Source organism: Coregonus clupeaformis, chromosome 17, assembly GCF_020615455.1.
Source record: "Coregonus clupeaformis isolate EN_2021a chromosome 17, ASM2061545v1, whole genome shotgun sequence".
In the NCBI taxonomy this organism is placed as follows: Eukaryota; Metazoa; Chordata; class Actinopteri; order Salmoniformes; family Salmonidae; genus Coregonus; species Coregonus clupeaformis.
This window is the reverse complement of record NC_059208.1, coordinates 56006873-56024424: the sequence shown is the minus strand read 5'-3', so window position 1 is coordinate 56024424 and position 17552 is coordinate 56006873. Positions and strand designations below refer to the sequence as shown.

The 17552-nt window shown below is 45.0% G+C and overlaps 1 protein-coding gene across 1 annotated transcript in view; it reads right to left on the bottom strand.

The window, feature by feature from the left end:
- LOC121586773 (diacylglycerol O-acyltransferase 1) overlaps positions 1 to 17552 on the bottom strand; it is a 29462-nt gene that overhangs the window by 9623 nt on the left and 2287 nt on the right. Inside the window, exons 3-7 of the mRNA XM_041903745.2 lie at positions 6374 to 6414; positions 3472 to 3557; positions 3168 to 3220; positions 2213 to 2318; positions 1863 to 1991 (exon numbers count right to left, since the gene is read on the bottom strand). Coding sequence (XP_041759679.1) covers positions 1863 to 1991; positions 2213 to 2318; positions 3168 to 3220; positions 3472 to 3557; positions 6374 to 6414 — 415 coding nt within the window. The remainder of the gene's footprint in view (positions 1 to 1862; positions 1992 to 2212; positions 2319 to 3167; positions 3221 to 3471; positions 3558 to 6373; positions 6415 to 17552) is intronic.

The following is a 17552-nucleotide window of genomic DNA, read 5'->3' as shown; positions in this document are numbered from 1 at the left end:
AACAGAATAGGGCTGTGGGCAGCTGAGCGGAAATGGAGAAAAACTATCATCCTTCCACTCCCTCCTCTCTACCTTCTCTTCCTCTGTATCCGTTGCTAAAGCCACTGTCACTCTAAATTGAAATATTCTGCCTCCAACCCTGGGAAACGCTTCTCCATCTTCCGTAATCCTCCACCTCTTCCCCCTCCCACTCTGCTGACGACATCCACTACTCATTCACTCAGCCTACTGAGCCCACTGATCCCATTCACAGAGAATTCCCCCATGCCTCAACATCTTTCTCCCCTCTCTCTCCAGATGAAACCCTGCGACTAGTTATGTCAGGCTGCCCAACAACTTGCCCATTTGACCCCATTCCCTCCTCCCTCTCTGGAGACCTTCTCCCATTGCTCACTTCCCTTATCAACTCATCCCTGACCACTGGCTGCATCCCCTCTGACTTCAATATGGCCAGAGTCGCTCCCCTCCTCAAGAAACCAACACTTGACCCTGCTCACGTCAAAAACGACAGACCGGTATCCCTACTTTCTTTTCTTTCCAAAACACTTGAGCGTGCTGTCTCTGACCAACTTTCTCGTTATCTCTCTCAGAACGATCTTGAGACCGCTCAACTGAGACCGCTCTTCTCTGTGTCACAGAGGCTCTCCACTCTGCCAAAGCCGACTCCCTCTCCTCTGTTCTCATCCTCCTAGATCTATCTGCTGCCTTCGACACCTTGAACCATCAGATCCTCCTTTCCACCCTCTCAGGGTTGGGCATCTCAGGCTATGCGCACTCCTGGATTGCACCCTACCTGGCAGGTCGCTCTACCAGATGGCGTGGAGAGGGTCTGTGTCTGCACCACATGCTCTCACTACTGGTGTCCCCCATGTCTCGGTTCTAGGCCCTCTCCTCTTTTCTCCTTACACCAAGTCCCTTGGCTCGGTCATATCCTCACATGGTCTCTCCTATCATTGCTATGAGGATGACACTTAACTACTCTTCCCCTTTCCCCTTTCGGACGCCCAGGTGGCGACACGCATCTCTTCGTGCCTGGCAGATATCTCAGCTTGGATGTCGGCTCACCACCTCAAGCTCAACCTCGACGAAACTGAGCTGCTCTTCCTCCCGGGGAAGGCCTGCCTGCTCCAAGACCTCTCCATCATGGTTGACAACTCCACGTTGTCCCCCTAACAGAGTGCAAAGAACCTTGGCGTGACCCTGGACAACACCCTGTCGTTCTCTGCAAAACATCAAAGCAGTGACTCTACAATATCCGTAGAGTACAACTTTTCCTCACACAGGAAGTGGCGCAGGTCCAAATCCAGGCACTTGTCATCTCCCGTCTAAACTACTGCAACTCTGTTGGTTGGGCTCCCCGCTTGTGCCATCAAACCCCTGCAACTTATCCAGAATGCCACAGCCTGCCTGGTGTTCAACCTTCCTACTTTCTCCCATGTCACCCCGCTCCTCCGCACACTCCCCTGGCTTCCAGTTGTAGCTTGCATTATCTTCAAGACCCTGGTGCTTGCCTACGGAGCAGCGAGAGGAACTGCCCCTAAAGTCAGGACAGCAGAGTCCCTGCCCATCTTCCAAAAATGTCCAAAACCCTACCTCTTTGAAGAGTATCTTAAATAACTCCCACGGTGCACCCAAAGCCACCCATCCCGTCCCCCAAAAAGAACCTAGTCTTTTGCTACTAGCACTGACTTTACTGATAAATACTTTGTTGAGGAAAATGTACTTGATATGATGTGATGTGGTTGTCTCACCTAGCTATCTTAAGATGAATGCACTAATTGTAAGTCTCTCTGGATAAGAGTGTCTGCTAAATGACTAACATATAAAGTTAGACAGTGGTACTACTGATCAGTAGTACTCACATGAATGGGAGCGGGTCAGGGTGCGGGCTTTGGTGTGTCTAATCTCTCTGCACCACATGTTAACGTCCTTATACGAGTACAGCTTCATGAAGAGGATGGTGTACACACCCAGGGCAAAGACTCCCCCAGCTGGACAAGAAAAAAAATAGATATTATCAAGCTTTACACACACACTATAACACTATATATTATATATGTGTCTCTTTTAGATAGATCCTCTCTGAGAAAAGCATTTAGTATTTTTGATCAAGGAATACAAGTAGCCTACCGTTGCTCAAAGATGAGACACATTAGAGCTATGAATATGACCATGAAGTGTAAGCAGGCGTATCATGATCAGGCCATCTCACCTGGGGTCATGGAGGTCAGCGTGAGCACAGTGGCTGATGGGAAACAGAGGAGGGTAGTCAGATTGACCAAGTAAAGGAACGCTCCAGTAGTCTCTGAGATGATGCCCTGCAGAGCAACAGGAATTAAAACCATTGTTAACACAGTGGCCTGAGCACAGGATTACAATTACAACTCTATGGGGATCTCTGTGGGCCTGGGGTTGTATAGTGATCTAAGCTGCTGCCTCCAGAATACATGTACCAGTGAGAGTGTGGGTAGCAGTGAGAGTGTGGGTAGCAGTGAGAGTGTGGGTAGCAGTGAGAGTGTGGGTACCAGTGAGAGTGTGGGTACCAGTGAGAGTGTGGGTACCAGTGAGAGTGTGGGTAGCAGTGAGAGTGTGGGTAGCAGTGAGAGTGTGGGTAGCAGTGAGAGTGTGGGTACCAGTGAGAGTGTGGGTACCAGTGAGAGTGTGGGTACCAGTGAGAGTGTGGGTACCAGTGAGAGTGTGGGTACCAGTGAGAGTGTGGGTACCAGTGAGAGTGTGGGTAGCAGTGAGAGTGTGGGTACCAGTGAGAGTGTGGGTAGCAGTGAGAGTGTGGGTAGCAGTGAGAGTGTGGGTTTGAATCCGGCCCACTCTTTCTAGTACATCCTCTTCCCTCTCCTCCCACCTCCTGTCAGTCTTTCACCTATCTAATACATATTAGGGGGGGAAATACAATATAATCCTTATATAAAAAAAACAAAAAAAACAAGTGACCTTCCAAAGACACAAAGAACAGCCCTTGTTGTCAACTAGCTAGAGGAGCCACATTGGTTTTGGTTAGGGGGAAATGCAGAACCAACATAACAGATGTCCCCCTCCATTTCCATCTAACGGATGTCTGAAATGCTTGTGTTCACGAGCAACAGAGAGATTAGTAAGATTTCACAGTGCATCGTTCACATTAGTCCCAGACATTATGGCACGACACTCACCACTGATAGCCTCCGCTCCGTGTACAAAGCTGCCATTATGAACACGTTCGAGACTACAGGAGAGATACAATAAAAACACATTAGACAGCCGTATAATATTGCAACAATATTGTTCCAAAATGAGAACATTTGCCCACACTTGGTGGAAAAACAGTTGCTGGTATTTTAAACAGGTATAGACTCAGGTTGCTAAGCAACAAAAGCCAGATAATGAACTTTTCAAATAAATAGATTTTGGAAGATGTACAACAACCACAATAATATGGTTAGCATGCCAAAGAGGAAACTGGTTTAGGCTATATACCAATGACAAGGCATGGTGCAGGCCAGCTATATGGGTCTTTTAAGAACAGTGAAACCACTTGGATAGGGTCCACCAGTATCCCATATCTATCAGAGAGGAGGGAAAGAGACAAAAAAAAAGTCACATGGATGGATACTATTTTTGTTCACAAGGAGATAGTTATCAAATCAAAATTTGATTTGTCACATGCGCCGAATACAACAGGTGTAGACCTTACAGTGAAATGCTTACTTACAAGCCCTCATGCAGTTAAGAAAGAATACCCCCCCCCAAAAAAATAAAAAATATACAATATAAACTAATACGAAATAAAAGTAACAAATAATTACAGAGCAGCTGTAAAAATAACAATAGCGAGGCTATATACAGGGGGTACCGGTACCGAGTCAATGTGCGGGGGCACCGGTTAGTCGAGGTAATTGAGGTAATATGTACATGTAGGTAGAGTTATTAAAGTGACTATGCATAGATAATAAACAGAGACTACCCAGACAATGCAAATAGTCTGGGTAGCCATTTGGTAGAGCATGGCGCTTGCAACGGCAGAGTTGTGGGTTCGTTTCCCACGGGGGGCCAGTATGAAAAATGTATGCACTCACTAACTAAGCTCTGGATAAGAGCGTCAGCTAAAATGACTTTTAAAAAACATTAGATGTTCAAGAGTCTTATAGCTTGGGGGTAGAAGCTGTTTAAAAGCCTCTTGGACCTAGACTTGGCGCTCCGGTCCCGCTTGCCGTGCGGTAGCAGAGAGAACAGTCTATGACTAGGGTGGCTGGAGTCTTTGACAATTTTTAGGGCCTTCCTCTGACACCGCCTGGTAGAGGTCCTGGATGGCAGGAAGCTTGGCCCCAGTGATGTACTGGGCCGTACGCACTACCCTCTGTAGTGTCTTGCGGTCGGAGGCCAAGCAGTTGCCATACCAGGCAGTGATGCAACCAGTCAGGATGCTCTCGATGGTGCAGCTGTAGAACCTTTTGAGGATCTCAGGACCCATGCCAATCTTTTCAATCACCTTAGGGGGAATAGGTTTTGTCGTGCCCTCTTCACGACTGTCTTGGTATGCTTGGACCATGTTAGTTTGTTGGTGATGTGGACACCAAGGAATTGACGCTCTCAACCTGCTCCACTACAGCCCCGTCGATGAGAATGGGGGCGTGCTCGAGTCCTCTTTTTCCTGTAGTCCACAATCATCTCCTTTGTCTTGATCACGTTGAGGGAGAGGTTGTTGTCCTGGGACCACACGGCCAGGTCTCTGACCTCCTCCCTATAGGCTGTCTCGTAGTTGTCGGTGATCAGGCCTACCACTGTTGTGTCATCAGCAAACTTAATGATGGTGTTGGAGTCGTGCCTGGCCATGCAGTCATGAGTGAACAGGGAGTACAGGAGGGGACTGAGCACGCACCCTGAGGGGCCCCCGTGTTGAGGATCAGCGTGGCAGATGTGTTGTTACCTACCCTTACCACCTGGGGGTGGCCCGTCAGGAAGTCCAGGATCCAGTTGCAGAGGGAGGTGTTTAGTCCCAGGGTCCTTAGCTTAGTGATGAGCTTTGAGGGCACTATGGTGTTGAACACTGAGCTGTAGTCAATGAATAGCATTCTCACATAGGTGTTCCTTTTTTCCAGGTGTGAAAGGGCAGTGTGGAGCGCAATAGAGATTGCATCATCTGCGGATCTGTTGAGGCGGTATGCAAATTGGAGTGGGTCTAGGGTTTCTAGGATAATGGTGTTGATGTGAGCCATGACCAGCCTTTCAAAGCACTTCATGACTACAGACGTGAGTGCTACGGGTCGGTAGTCATTTAGGCAGGTTACCTTAGTGTTCTTGGGCACAGGGACTATGCTGGTCTGCTTGAAACATGTTGGTATTACAGACTCAGACAGGGAGAGGTTGAAAACGTCAGTGAAGACACTTGCCAGTTGGTCAGCACATGCTCGGAGTACACGTCCTGGTAATCCGTCTGGCCCTGCGGCCTTGTGAATGTTGACCTGTTTAAAAGGTCTTACTCACATCGGCTACGGAGAGCGTGATCACACAGTCGTCCGGAACAGCTGATGGTCTCATGCATGTTTCAGTGTTATTTGCCTCGAAGCGAGCATAGAAGTGATTCAGCTCGTCTGGTAGGCTTGTGTCACTGGGCAGCTCGCGGCTATGCTTCCCTTTGTAGTCTGTAATAGTTTTCAAGCCCTGCCACATCCGACGAGCGGAGCCGGTGTAGTACGATTCGATCTTAGTCTTGTAATGACGCTTTGCCTGTTTGATGGTTTGTCAGAGGGCATAGCGGGATTTCTTATAAGCTTCCGGGTTAGAGTCCCGCTCCTTGAAAGCGGCAGCTCTACCCTTTAGCTCAGTGCGGATGTTGCCTGTAATCCATGGCTTCTGGTTGGGGTATGTACGTACAATCACTGTGGGGACGATGTCATCGATGCACTTATTGATTAAGCCAGTGACTGATGTGGTGTACTCCTCAATGCCATTGGATGAATCCCGGAACATATTCCAGTCTGTGCTAGCAAAACAGTCCTGTAGCTTAGCATCTGCTTCATCTGACCACTTTTTTATTGACCGAGTCACTGGTGCTTCCTGCTTTAGTTTTTGCTTGTAAGCAGGAATTAGGAGGATAGAATTATGGTCAGATTTGCCAAATGGAGGGCGAGGGAGAGCTTTGTACGCGTCTTTGTGTGTGGAGTAAAGGTGGTCTAGAATTTTTTCCCCTCAGGTTGCACATTTAACATGCTGGTAGAAATGAGGGGCTTACTACAGAAGCTGTGGTCAAAATGAATGGATCTGCAGTCGTGATGGGAGATACAATTAGGATCTCAGTGATCAACGAATGATGATATAGAAGTTTAACATAGCCTTAGTCTAATAGTTATTTGGGGTGCCTTTAGCTGCAGATACTTACTTTATAAGATTCTCCAGGAAAAGGCGTGCATTGCTCAAGACCTGCAATAGAAGACATTTCGTAATCAGAGGGTGGCAGGTATCCTGGCACTTAAGAGCGTTGGGCCAGTAACCGAAATGTGCCCTTGGGCAAGGCACTTAACCCTAATTGCTCCTGTAAGTCGGTCTGGATAAGAGCGTCTGCTAAATTATTAAAATATAAATGTAAAATGTGCTTTAGGGCTGACTCCATTTAATCGATTTATTTTGTTGAGCAGTGGCAAAACATTATGGCACACGAGACACCTGTCTGATTCACGAAGATACGCCTGTCTGAGTGGAGTAATCCATTGCAGAGTCCGCGAGGATGGCAGACCAGTATCACCCAGTAGTACATTTACCGTTAATTACCATAATTTCTAAACTAAGTTTGTTTGGTTATGGTAATTTATTTTAATGCATTCAATATATTATTATTACAGTCTTACCGTTGTCATTGTAGGAGTGGACACGTTGTTTGCAGAGCGCACAACCTAGGCTACACAATATTTTCTACCTGCAGGCTGCAATCTTTTTATTTGTTGGCTTTATGTAGGCTATTTTTACATATTGACAATGGCAATAGAAGTTACTTTTAGATTTGTATCATTTTCATTTAGATACGAGTTTTGATTAACCACATGACATTGATTGAGATGTGAAGACCTTAAATGAGATGTGCATATGAAAATCATAACTGGCACACAGATCACTAGAAATGTTACAATAACTTGGCATGCCAAATGGAAAAGGTTGCCGACCGCTGGTGTAGCTTATTACCGGCAACTTCAGGAGCTTAAAGGCAGAATCTGCTAAGGCCAGCAGCAGCGGGCAGCAGGTGGAGGAGGGTCGGGAACAGGTTCTGGTTAGGTTGCCTTTATGACAGCTTTGCACACTCTTGGCATTCGCTCAACCAGCTTCACCTGGAATGCTTTTCCAACAGTCTTGAAGGAGTTCCCACATATGCTGAGTACTTGTTACCTGCTTTTCCTTCACTCTGTCATCCCAAACCATCTCAAATTTGGTTGAGGTCGGGGGATTGTGGAGGCCAGGTCAATCTTTTTCTTGGTAAAATAGCCCTTACACAGCCTGGAGGTGTGTTCGGTCCTGTTGAAAAACAAATGATAGTCCCACTAAGCCCAAACCAGATGGGATGGCGTATCGCTGCAGAATGCTGTGGTAGCCATGCTGGTTAATTCTAAATAAATCACAGACAGTGTCACCAGCAAAGCACCCCCACCTCCATGCTTTACGGTGGGAACTACACATGCGGAGATCATCCATTCACCCACACCGCGTCTCACAAAGACACAGCGGTTGGAACCAAAAATCTCAAATTAGGACGCCAGACCAAAAGGACACATTTCCACCGGTCTAATGTCCATTGCTTGTGTTTCTTGGCCCAAGCAGGTCTCTTCTTCTTATTGGTGTCCTTTAGTAGTGGTTTCTTTGCAGCAATCCGACCATGAAGTCCTGATTCACACAGTCCCCTCTGAACAGTTGATGTTGAGATGAGTCAGTGACTTGAACTCTGAAGCATTTATTTGGGCTGCAATATCTGAGGCTGGTAACTCTAATGAACTTATCCTCTGCAGCAGAGGTAACTCTGGGTCTTCCATTCCTGTGGCGGTCCTCATGAGAGCCAGTTTCATCATAGCGCTTGGTTTTTGCGACTACACTTGAAGAAACTTTCAAAGTTCTTGAAATGTTCCAAAGTTCTTGAAATGTTCCTTGCTGACTGACCTTAATGTCTTCAAGTAATGATGGACTGTATTTTTGCTTATTTGAGCTGTTCTTGCCATAATATGGACTTGGTCTTTTACCAAATAGGGCCATCTTCTGTATACCCCCCACAACACAACTGATTGGCTCAAAGCATTAAGAAGGAAATACATTCCACAAATTAACTTTTAAGAAGGCACACCTGTTAATTGAAATGCATTCCAGGTGACTACCTCATGAAGCTGGTTGAGAGAATGCCAAGAGTGTGCAAAACTGTCATCAAGGGAAAGGGTGGCGATTTGTTTAACACTTTTTTGGTTACTACATGATTCCATACAGTGGGGAAAAAAAGTATTTAGTCAGCCACCAATTGTGCAAGTTCTCCCACTTAAAAAGATGAGAGAGGCCTGTAATTTTCATCATAGGTACACGTCAACTATGACAGACAAAATGAGGAAAAAAAATCCAGAAAATCACATTGTAGGATTTTTAATGAATTTATTTGCAAATTATGGTGGAAAATAAGTATTTGGTCAATAACAAAAGTTTCTCAATACTTTGTTATATACCCTTTGTTGGCAATGACACAGGTCAAACGTTTTCTGTAAGTCTTCACAAGGTTTTCACACACTGTTGCTGGTATTTTGGCCCATTCCTCCATGCAGATCTCCTCTAGAGCAGTGATGTTTTGGGGCTGTCGCTGGGCAACACAGACTTTCAACTCCCCTCCAAAGATTTTCTATGGGGTTGAGATCTGGAGACTGGCTAGGCCACTCCAGGACCTTGAAATGCTTCTTACGAAGCCACTCCTTCGTTGCCCGGGCGGTGTGTTTGGGATCATTGTCATGCTGAAAGACCCAGCCACGTTTCATCTTCAATGCCCTTGCTGATGGAAGGAGGTTTTCACTCAAAATCTCACGATACGTGGCCCCATTCATTCTTTCCTTTACACGGATCAGTCGTCCTGGTCCCTTTGCAGAAAAACAGCCCCAAAGCATGATGTTTCCACCCCCATGCTTCACAGTAGGTATGGTGTTCTTTGGATGCAACTCAGCATTCTTTGTCCTCCAAACACAACGAGTTGAGTTTTTACCAAAAAGTTATATTTTGGTTTCATCTGACCATATGACATTCTCCCAGTCCTCTTCTGGATCATCCAAATGCACTCTAGCAAATATCAGACGGGCCTGGACATGTACTGGCTTAAGCATGGGGACACGTCTTGCACTGCAGGATTTGAGTCCCTGGCGGCGTAGTGTGTTACTGATGGTAGGCTTTGTTACTTTGGTCCCAGCTCTCTGCAGGTCATTCACTAGGTGAATGTGGTTCTGGGATTTTTACTCACCGTTCTTGTGATCATTTTGACCCCACAGGGTGAGATCTTGCGTGGAGCCCCAGATCGAGGGAGATTTTCAGTGGTCTTGTATGTCTTCCATTTCCTAATAATTGCTCCCACAGTTGATTTCTTCAAACCAAGCTGCTTACCTATTGCAGATTCAGTCTTCCCAGCCTGCTGCATGTCTACAATTTTGTTTCTGGTGTCCTTTGACAGCTCTTTGGTCTTGGCCATAGTGGAGTTTGGAGTGTGACTGTTTGAGGTTGTGGACAGGTGTCTTTTATACTGATAACAAGTTCAAACAGGTGCCATTAATACAGGTAACGAGTGGAGGACAGAGGAGCCTCTTAAAGAAGAAGTTACAGGTCTGTGAGAGCCAGAAATCTTGCTTGTTTGTAGGTGACCAAATACTTATTTTCCACCATCATTTGCAAATAAATTAATAAAAAATCCTACAATGTGATTTTCTGGATTTTTTTCCTCAATTTGTCTGTCATAGTTGACGTGTACCTATGATGAAAATTACAGGCCTCTCTCATATTTTTAAGTGGGAGAACTTGCATAATTGGTGGCTGACTAAATACTTTTTTTCCCCACTGTATGTGTTATTTCATAGTTTTGATGTCTTCACTATTATTATACAATGTAAAAATAAAGAAAAACCCTTGAATGAGTAGGTCTGTCCAAACTTTTGACTGGTAGTGTGTGTATATATATATATATATATATATATATATATATATATATAAATAAATAAAAATGGGAAGCAGGCACGTGTCTTTCACTGACCTGTGTAAAGACAGACTGACAGGGATGTGACAATTCATTTTTCATTTCTCTAATGTTTTTTGTTGTTGTTTTCAGGTGCTTTTCTGACCCTATGTAGCCAGGTCTCATCTACTTTTTAACTTTTAACTCCTCACAAAGTGTGGCTTGTTTGGTGTCTGCTGTGAAGGAATAACACAAGTCAACTAGTTGATTGATGAAGGCATGTCATCCAGCAAAAGGCAGCCGCGCAGTCATCAACTACATGCACCATTTCTTCACCAACTATGGAGATGGGGAAACACATGTGGACCTGAATTGTGACAACTACAGTGGCCAAAACAAGAACACATTTGTGCTCTGGTATTGCGCCTGGTGGATCATGCACAAGGTCCACCACAGTCTGGACCTTCACTTCCTGATCACAGGTCACACCAAGTTTGCCCCCGACTGGTGCTTCGGCCTTATCAGGCAGCGCTTCAGAAAGACCAGAGTGAACACTTAGTCAGAGATTGCTGGTGTGGTGAAGGACTGTGACAGGGGTCAACATCCCACAGCTGGTTGGACTGGAGGATGGTACGGTGACAGGGGTCAACATCCCACAGCTGGTTGGACTGGAGGATGGTACAGTGCTGGTGGAAAGCTATGGCTGGCTACAACACCTGACTCCGTACTTCAGGCCACTGCCACAGATCAAGCAGTACCAGCACTTCAGGTGGATATCATTTTCATTGCATTGTTATTCTTATCTAAACTTGGGAGGTGAATTGATGTTATGGAAGGTTGTAATGTCTTCCTCATTTTTGGTCTATTTTCCAGTTTTACAGCTTCGATGCTCTGTAGCTTGGTGTTGTTGTCGCCAAGGAGCGTTCGGACTCAGTCGGGACCAGGTTTCAGCTGCTGCGCAACTCTGACGTCCTTCCTCCCATAGATGGTCTGCCTGTACAAGCACCACCTGGACTAGACACAACTAGACAAACTGATATTTTTGAGAAGATCAGGGAGTTTTGCGAAGAAGAATGCATGGACATCACATGCCATGCACCAAAGTCAAGGGCAGGACAGAAACAGGCTCTCCGAATATAGATTCACTTGTTCATGCGTGGTGCGGACGGACCAGTTCTGCACTGGGGGTGAGTTCCCAGTCATCCGGACTATCTGCAGTGCCTCTATGCACATTCACATGACTCTCTCCTAAGCAGAGTATGTGAGCGGAGCTGGAACAGAGCGTGCCCAATTTCACTGGAGTGCGGAGTGAGATTCCCAAAGGCTGGAGCGTCGGCCTTCTCGCCCCGCTCCAATTTTCCTCCAATAGCGCTCACTTCACGAGCTCAGGGCTTGCCCGGCCCAGCATGCATTTGTAGTCTACTTGTGCGCTGCTATAGACCCTTGGTTTAGCTACTGTCATGGAGTTCGCTAAATATTTTCATAAAGAAACTGATAAAACACACAGGTGCTAAATCAAGGTGACTTACAAAGATGAGGACCAAGAGCAAGAGAGGGAGTGCGGTGATGTAGTGTCCACAACTAAAGAATCACTGTGGAATCTGAAAAGACACGCATCCTGAAAGCATGATGGGGTACTTATTACAACGTGCACATGCTAAAAGAAAGGAATGAGGTGGGTAGATAACTAAGTGTGTCATTGTAGCAAAGTATTTATACACTAAAAATCAGATCTCTTAAAAGTTTCCTTCATTTTTGTTCTATTATCTATACAACAGGCCATCATTGATTTTGGCCCAATAGGCCTGGCATATTACCACGTTCAAGGAGCTTTCCGTTTTGATTGAGTTATTTTGCCTAAAAAACGTTAGGCCTACCTATAGAAAAATAAATAAAAAATAAAAAAAACTTTACATCTCTGCCCAGCCTGGCAAGAGTGGCCAAATGAGTGTTTAGCATCCTCAGTGGCTCTGGAAGCAGTGAGAGGATATTCTCTGCTGCTGGCCTGCTCTCCAGGCACCATCGCATGAACCTAAAGCCACAGACAAATGAATTTAAAAGGCTATAATGATTTAATACAAAGAAATGAGATGTTCGACGAGCAGGTGTCCACATACATTTGGTCATGTATTGTAGTTAAGTGTCAATTATGCATGTAGCCTTTGGCTACCTAACCTAACATATACTACATGACCAAAAGTATGTGGACACCTGCTCGTCGAACATCTAATTCCAAAATCATGGGCATTAATATGGAGTTGGTCCCCCCTTTGCTGCTATAACAGCCTCCACTCTTCTAGGGAGGCTTTCCACTAGATGTTAGAACATTGCTGCGGGGACTTACTTCCATTCAGCCACAAGAGCATTAGTGAGGTCGGGCACTGATGTTGGGAAATTAGGCCTGGCTTGCAGTCGGCGTTCCAATTCATCCCACGGGTATCCGATGAGGTTGAGGTCAGGGCTCTGTGCAGACCAGTCAAGTTCTTCCACACCGATCTTGACAAACCATTTCTGTATGGACCTCGCTTTGTGTACGGGGGCACTGTCATGCTGAAACAGGAAAGGGCCTTCCCCAAACTGTTGCCACAAAGTTGGAAGCACAGAATCATCTAGAATGTCATTGTATGCTGCAGCGTTAAGATTTCCCTTCACTGGAACTAAGGGGCCTCGCCCGAACCATGAAAAACAGCCCCAGACCATTATTCCTCCTCCACCAAACTTTACAGTTGGCAATATGCATTGGGGCAGGTAGCGTTCTCCTGGCATCCGCCAAACCCAGATTCGTCCGTCGGACTGCCAGATGGTTAAGCGTGATTCATCACGCCAGAGAACGCGTTTCCACTCCCGACGAACAGTTCTTGTGCTGATGTTGCTTCCAGAGGTAGTTTGGAACTCTGAAGTGAGTGTTGCAACCGAGGACAGACGATTTTTACGCGCTACACACTTCAGCAGTCCCGTTCTGTGTGCTTGTGTGGCCTACCACTTTGTTGCTCCTAGACATTTCCACTTCACAATAATAGCACTTACAATTGACATGGGCAGCTCTAGCAGGGCATAAATTTGACGAACTGACTTGTTGGAAAGGTGGCATCCTATGACGGTGCCACGTTGAAAGTTACTGAGCACTTCAGTAAGGCCAAACTCCTGCCAATGTTTGTCTATGGAGATTGCATGGCTGTGTGCTCTATTTTTTTATACACCTGTCAGCAATGGATGTGGCTGAAATAGCCGAATCCACTAATTTGAAGGGGTGTCCACATACTTTTGTATATATAGTGTACATGACCTGTTAGATAGGGAAACTGTAATATTGATGGTTTATTGACACAGCCTACATACTGTGGATAGATGGAGCCTAGGCCCAGAGCCCTTTCTTGAAATAGAAGACTGGTTAGGCCTACATTAAGCAGCACATGCAGAGGAACCAGCCCTTTCTAACTAGCTGGGCGTCATGGTGACAGAATAATATCCTTGGTGAGCCCATTGTCTTACGTCAAATGGCGTCACTCCTACACAACGCTCGTCAGGCGGAATCTGACGTAAGACAATGTGGTAAGCCATCTGTAAAGGATTGTTGCAAAAAAGGACCGTGGACGTCATGCCCATAGAAATAAAATACATTCTATTTCTGTGGACATGCCTCGCTGTTAGATCTGTTTTCTAGCTAACATATCCCCTCTTGCCAGCAATTTTACACTTGAGTTTCATAATTATTCATTACCGGGTACAAAGAATATAAGGATGATTTCTGGGGAACGTCATAGCGATCATGTTTCAAAGACAGATTAATACCGGCTTTGGAAATTAGACTTCTCTCTCTCAGATGCTTTGAAGACGACGGCAAGCTTTTCCAGCAGTCTCTCTTCAAACAGAAATAAATGGGTGTTTATTTTTAGCTAGAAGACATGGGATTCTGTCCGTATTAATTTCAGTAATTTTCATTTAAGAATTCCTCCCCTCTGTCCGTGCAAGTTAGAAATGCGTATTATTGGATGTTCTGACAGAAAAACGATCAAATACCCTTGAACTTCCAGTCACACATTTGAAGGAGAGCAGGAAAATGTCTACCCTCAGAGGAATAACTAATTCTCACCTCAGACTGTGTCCTCACTTGACCTTACCCTTGGGGACAGAATTAACTGTAGCACGTCATCTGACAAATCAAACACTTGACGGGGGGGGTCATGAGTTCTCTGGCCTCCTCGGCCAAGTCAAATGACAGCTAATGCCCATTGCCCACTCCATTACTGTAACAATGCCAGCAGCCTAGCATACCTGGCAGACCGTGTTTGCACTGTGTCAATAGGTTGAACCTTGCTTATCTAAACAGTGCAAACTTGACTGATCAAAATATCAGAGACTGCATTAAACCTAGCTAAAATGGACCTCCGGTTTATCTAATGGACCTATGCAGAATAATTATTTTGTGCATGCCTGGTTGTGTTGGTTGACCTGTCCGCCTGTAGGCTACATGAGGCAGGCAGAGTGGAGTAGTAAAAGGAGTCCAAATATTTGAAGTGACACATCGTAGAGAGATTAGAGTAGGAACTCTTATCAGCCTCCTCTCACTGAGAGAAACAGAAGGACAACATGTTACAGTGTTAAATACCCACCACGGAGTCTATCTGCCAAAGTGGCAAGAGAGGGGTGGTGACTGTAACGGTCTTTTCCGTTACCGCTACAATGTAAAAGATACGTTTTAGTTTGTTGACATAAGAGCAAGAGAGCGATCAAGAAGTGTGTGTGAGAGTGAGTGGGTGAGTGGGAGAGTTGAACGAGGCAAGCTGTATGACACATGGCCAAGAAGCATCGGCTCTCGTCCGAAGTCCCCAAGTCTCTTCATTGTTCATATAACACTTCTCTCTCATAATACAATATATAAAGAGGGCGAGGGACGAGTTTCCCCACTCTTATCAAACTGATTATCGTTTTTATGTTTTCCGTGCACAGGCGTAGTGTGGATAAAATAAGTCAACAATGTTTACCATTGCTATTGAGAGACAGCTCGGAAAGACATTACCTCACCGCTGGGTTACAACGGTTAACTATGCATGATTCTCACTGTGTAGACAACAGCACACGAGAAGCTGAGATCATCTGCCTAGCTCTGCTAGGTATCAGTACACCTGTAGCCATTGGCAGGAAAGCAAGAAATGTAGGCTTACTGAGATGGACAGATGATCAACTATCCATCCACCCACCCACCCACCCTCAAAGCTGATCAGAGTTGAGTCTTCACAGATCCAATTAATACCCTCCTTGACAGGAGAGAAGTGATTGACAGAAGAGTATTCAATACGGTATACTACAAATTGCAGTCGGAGTTCCAGAGTCTAAAAAGGACAATGTGGGTCCATGCAGATTGATTTTAATAGCCCCAATATGGCTGCTCAGTTGCCAGCAGCATCACTGTATTCTCTGTGGCTCTATCCTCAGGGCACCTCTCCTACAGCAACTGGCTTCTAGCTGAAACAGATCAAAGACCAGACTGAAACCAACAGAGTGACGACGGCTCACAGAGCAACCAGAGGCTTCTGCACAGCCTGCTTTATGAAAATGCAGCAGTGGCCTACTTCTGAATGTCTGTCTTCAAAACACCTTTTAGATCAGGAGATGATTCTGTGAAAGCGGTTTAAGTATAAATAGGCCTAGACGATTTCAGTGGCAAAACAGGGGAAGAATCCCAGGCCCAGATTTGGTACTTTATTTGGGTCCACATTAGCTGTTGGGAAAGCAGCAGCTACTCTTCCTGGGGTCCACACAAAACATGAAACATGACATAATACAGAACATTAGTAGACAAGAACAGCTCAAGGACAGAACTACATACATTTAAAAACGTCACACATAGCCTACGTATCAGTACATACACACAAAATATCTAGGCCAAATAGAGGAGAGGCGTTATGCCGTGAGGTGTTGCTTTATCTGTTTTTTTGAAACCAGGTTTTCTGTTAACTTGAGCAATATGAGATGGAAGGGAGTTCCATGCAATCATGGCTTTATATGATATTGTACATGTTCTTGAATTTGTTTTGGATTTGGGGACTATGAAAAGACCCCTGGTGGCATGTCTGGTGGGGTAAGTGTGTGTGTCAGAGCGGTGTGTAAGTTGACTATGCAAACAATTTGGAATTTTCAACACATTAATGTTACTTATAAAAATAAGTGATGCAGTCAGTCTCTCCTCTATTTTTAGCCATGAGAGACTGGCATGGTATTGATATTAGCCCTCTGATTACAGTGAAGAGGATCAAAGTGCATCTCTTTATCACAGACAGATCTCTCCCCATCTTTACAACCATTGAATCAATATGTTTTGACAATGACAGTTTACAATCCAAGTTAACACCAAGTCATTTAGTCTCCTCAACTTGTTCAACAGCCACACCATTCATTACCAGATTCAGCTGAGGTTTAGAACTTAGGGAATGATTTGTACCAAATGCAATGCTCTTAGTTTTAGAGATGTTCAGGACCAGTTTATTACTGGCCACCCATTCCAAAACTGACTGCAACTCTTTGTTTAGGGTTGCAGTGATTTCATTCACTAGCTGTGGTTGCTGACGTGTATAGGGTTGAATCATAAGCATACGTAGACACCAGGGTTTCAGTTAGGAAAATGTGGGCAGGACATTTAACCGGCAACATTTTAACTTACCAGACATTTGAGAAATTTACCAGACCCATATGCGTTGGGTGCGTAACCTGATTAGGGCGTCCACCCACGGTGCTCAGAATGATAGAAATCACATTTAGAATATGGTCATTCATATTAACAGAACATGCAACTCGAGGATGCAACGATGTGTGGTCATTACCGAATTCTGATGTGCACTTTGAACATGTTAGAATAACTGTCCACATTTACTTTTCCTCAGCCCACAAGACGAGTAACGAACAGTAAAATCACTAGCCTATGTCAATCTACTATAATATAAAAGTCTAGGCTACCTATTCTATTGGTCAGCTTGTCGAAAAAGAAATGGCTTATTCCAAAACAAACTCTGGGACAGTAGTGGGACGATAGATCCTAATTTCATCCAACCAATAGGCCTCGGCTACATTAAAGAAATGTTAAAAAGCAACGAGTCTGATGCAACAGATCAGAACGTTTAGCTTCACATGTTGATAAACTTTTATTTCTTCATATTATAAAGCACAGCGATGTGCACAAGGCAGTAGTCTACGTGTGAATGTTCCTTCCATAATGCAGTTAGCAGGAACACACTGTGGTCAAAAGGCCACTGAACATGCAAGCAGTTTGTGACAGAGATGAAAATATCAGTTAGAAATGTAGAAAGAGAGGAGATCTAATAGGCTACTTTGAAGCAAGGCAAGACATGCCTCATATGTATTAAAACGTTCAGGTTTCAAACAATTAAGTATATGT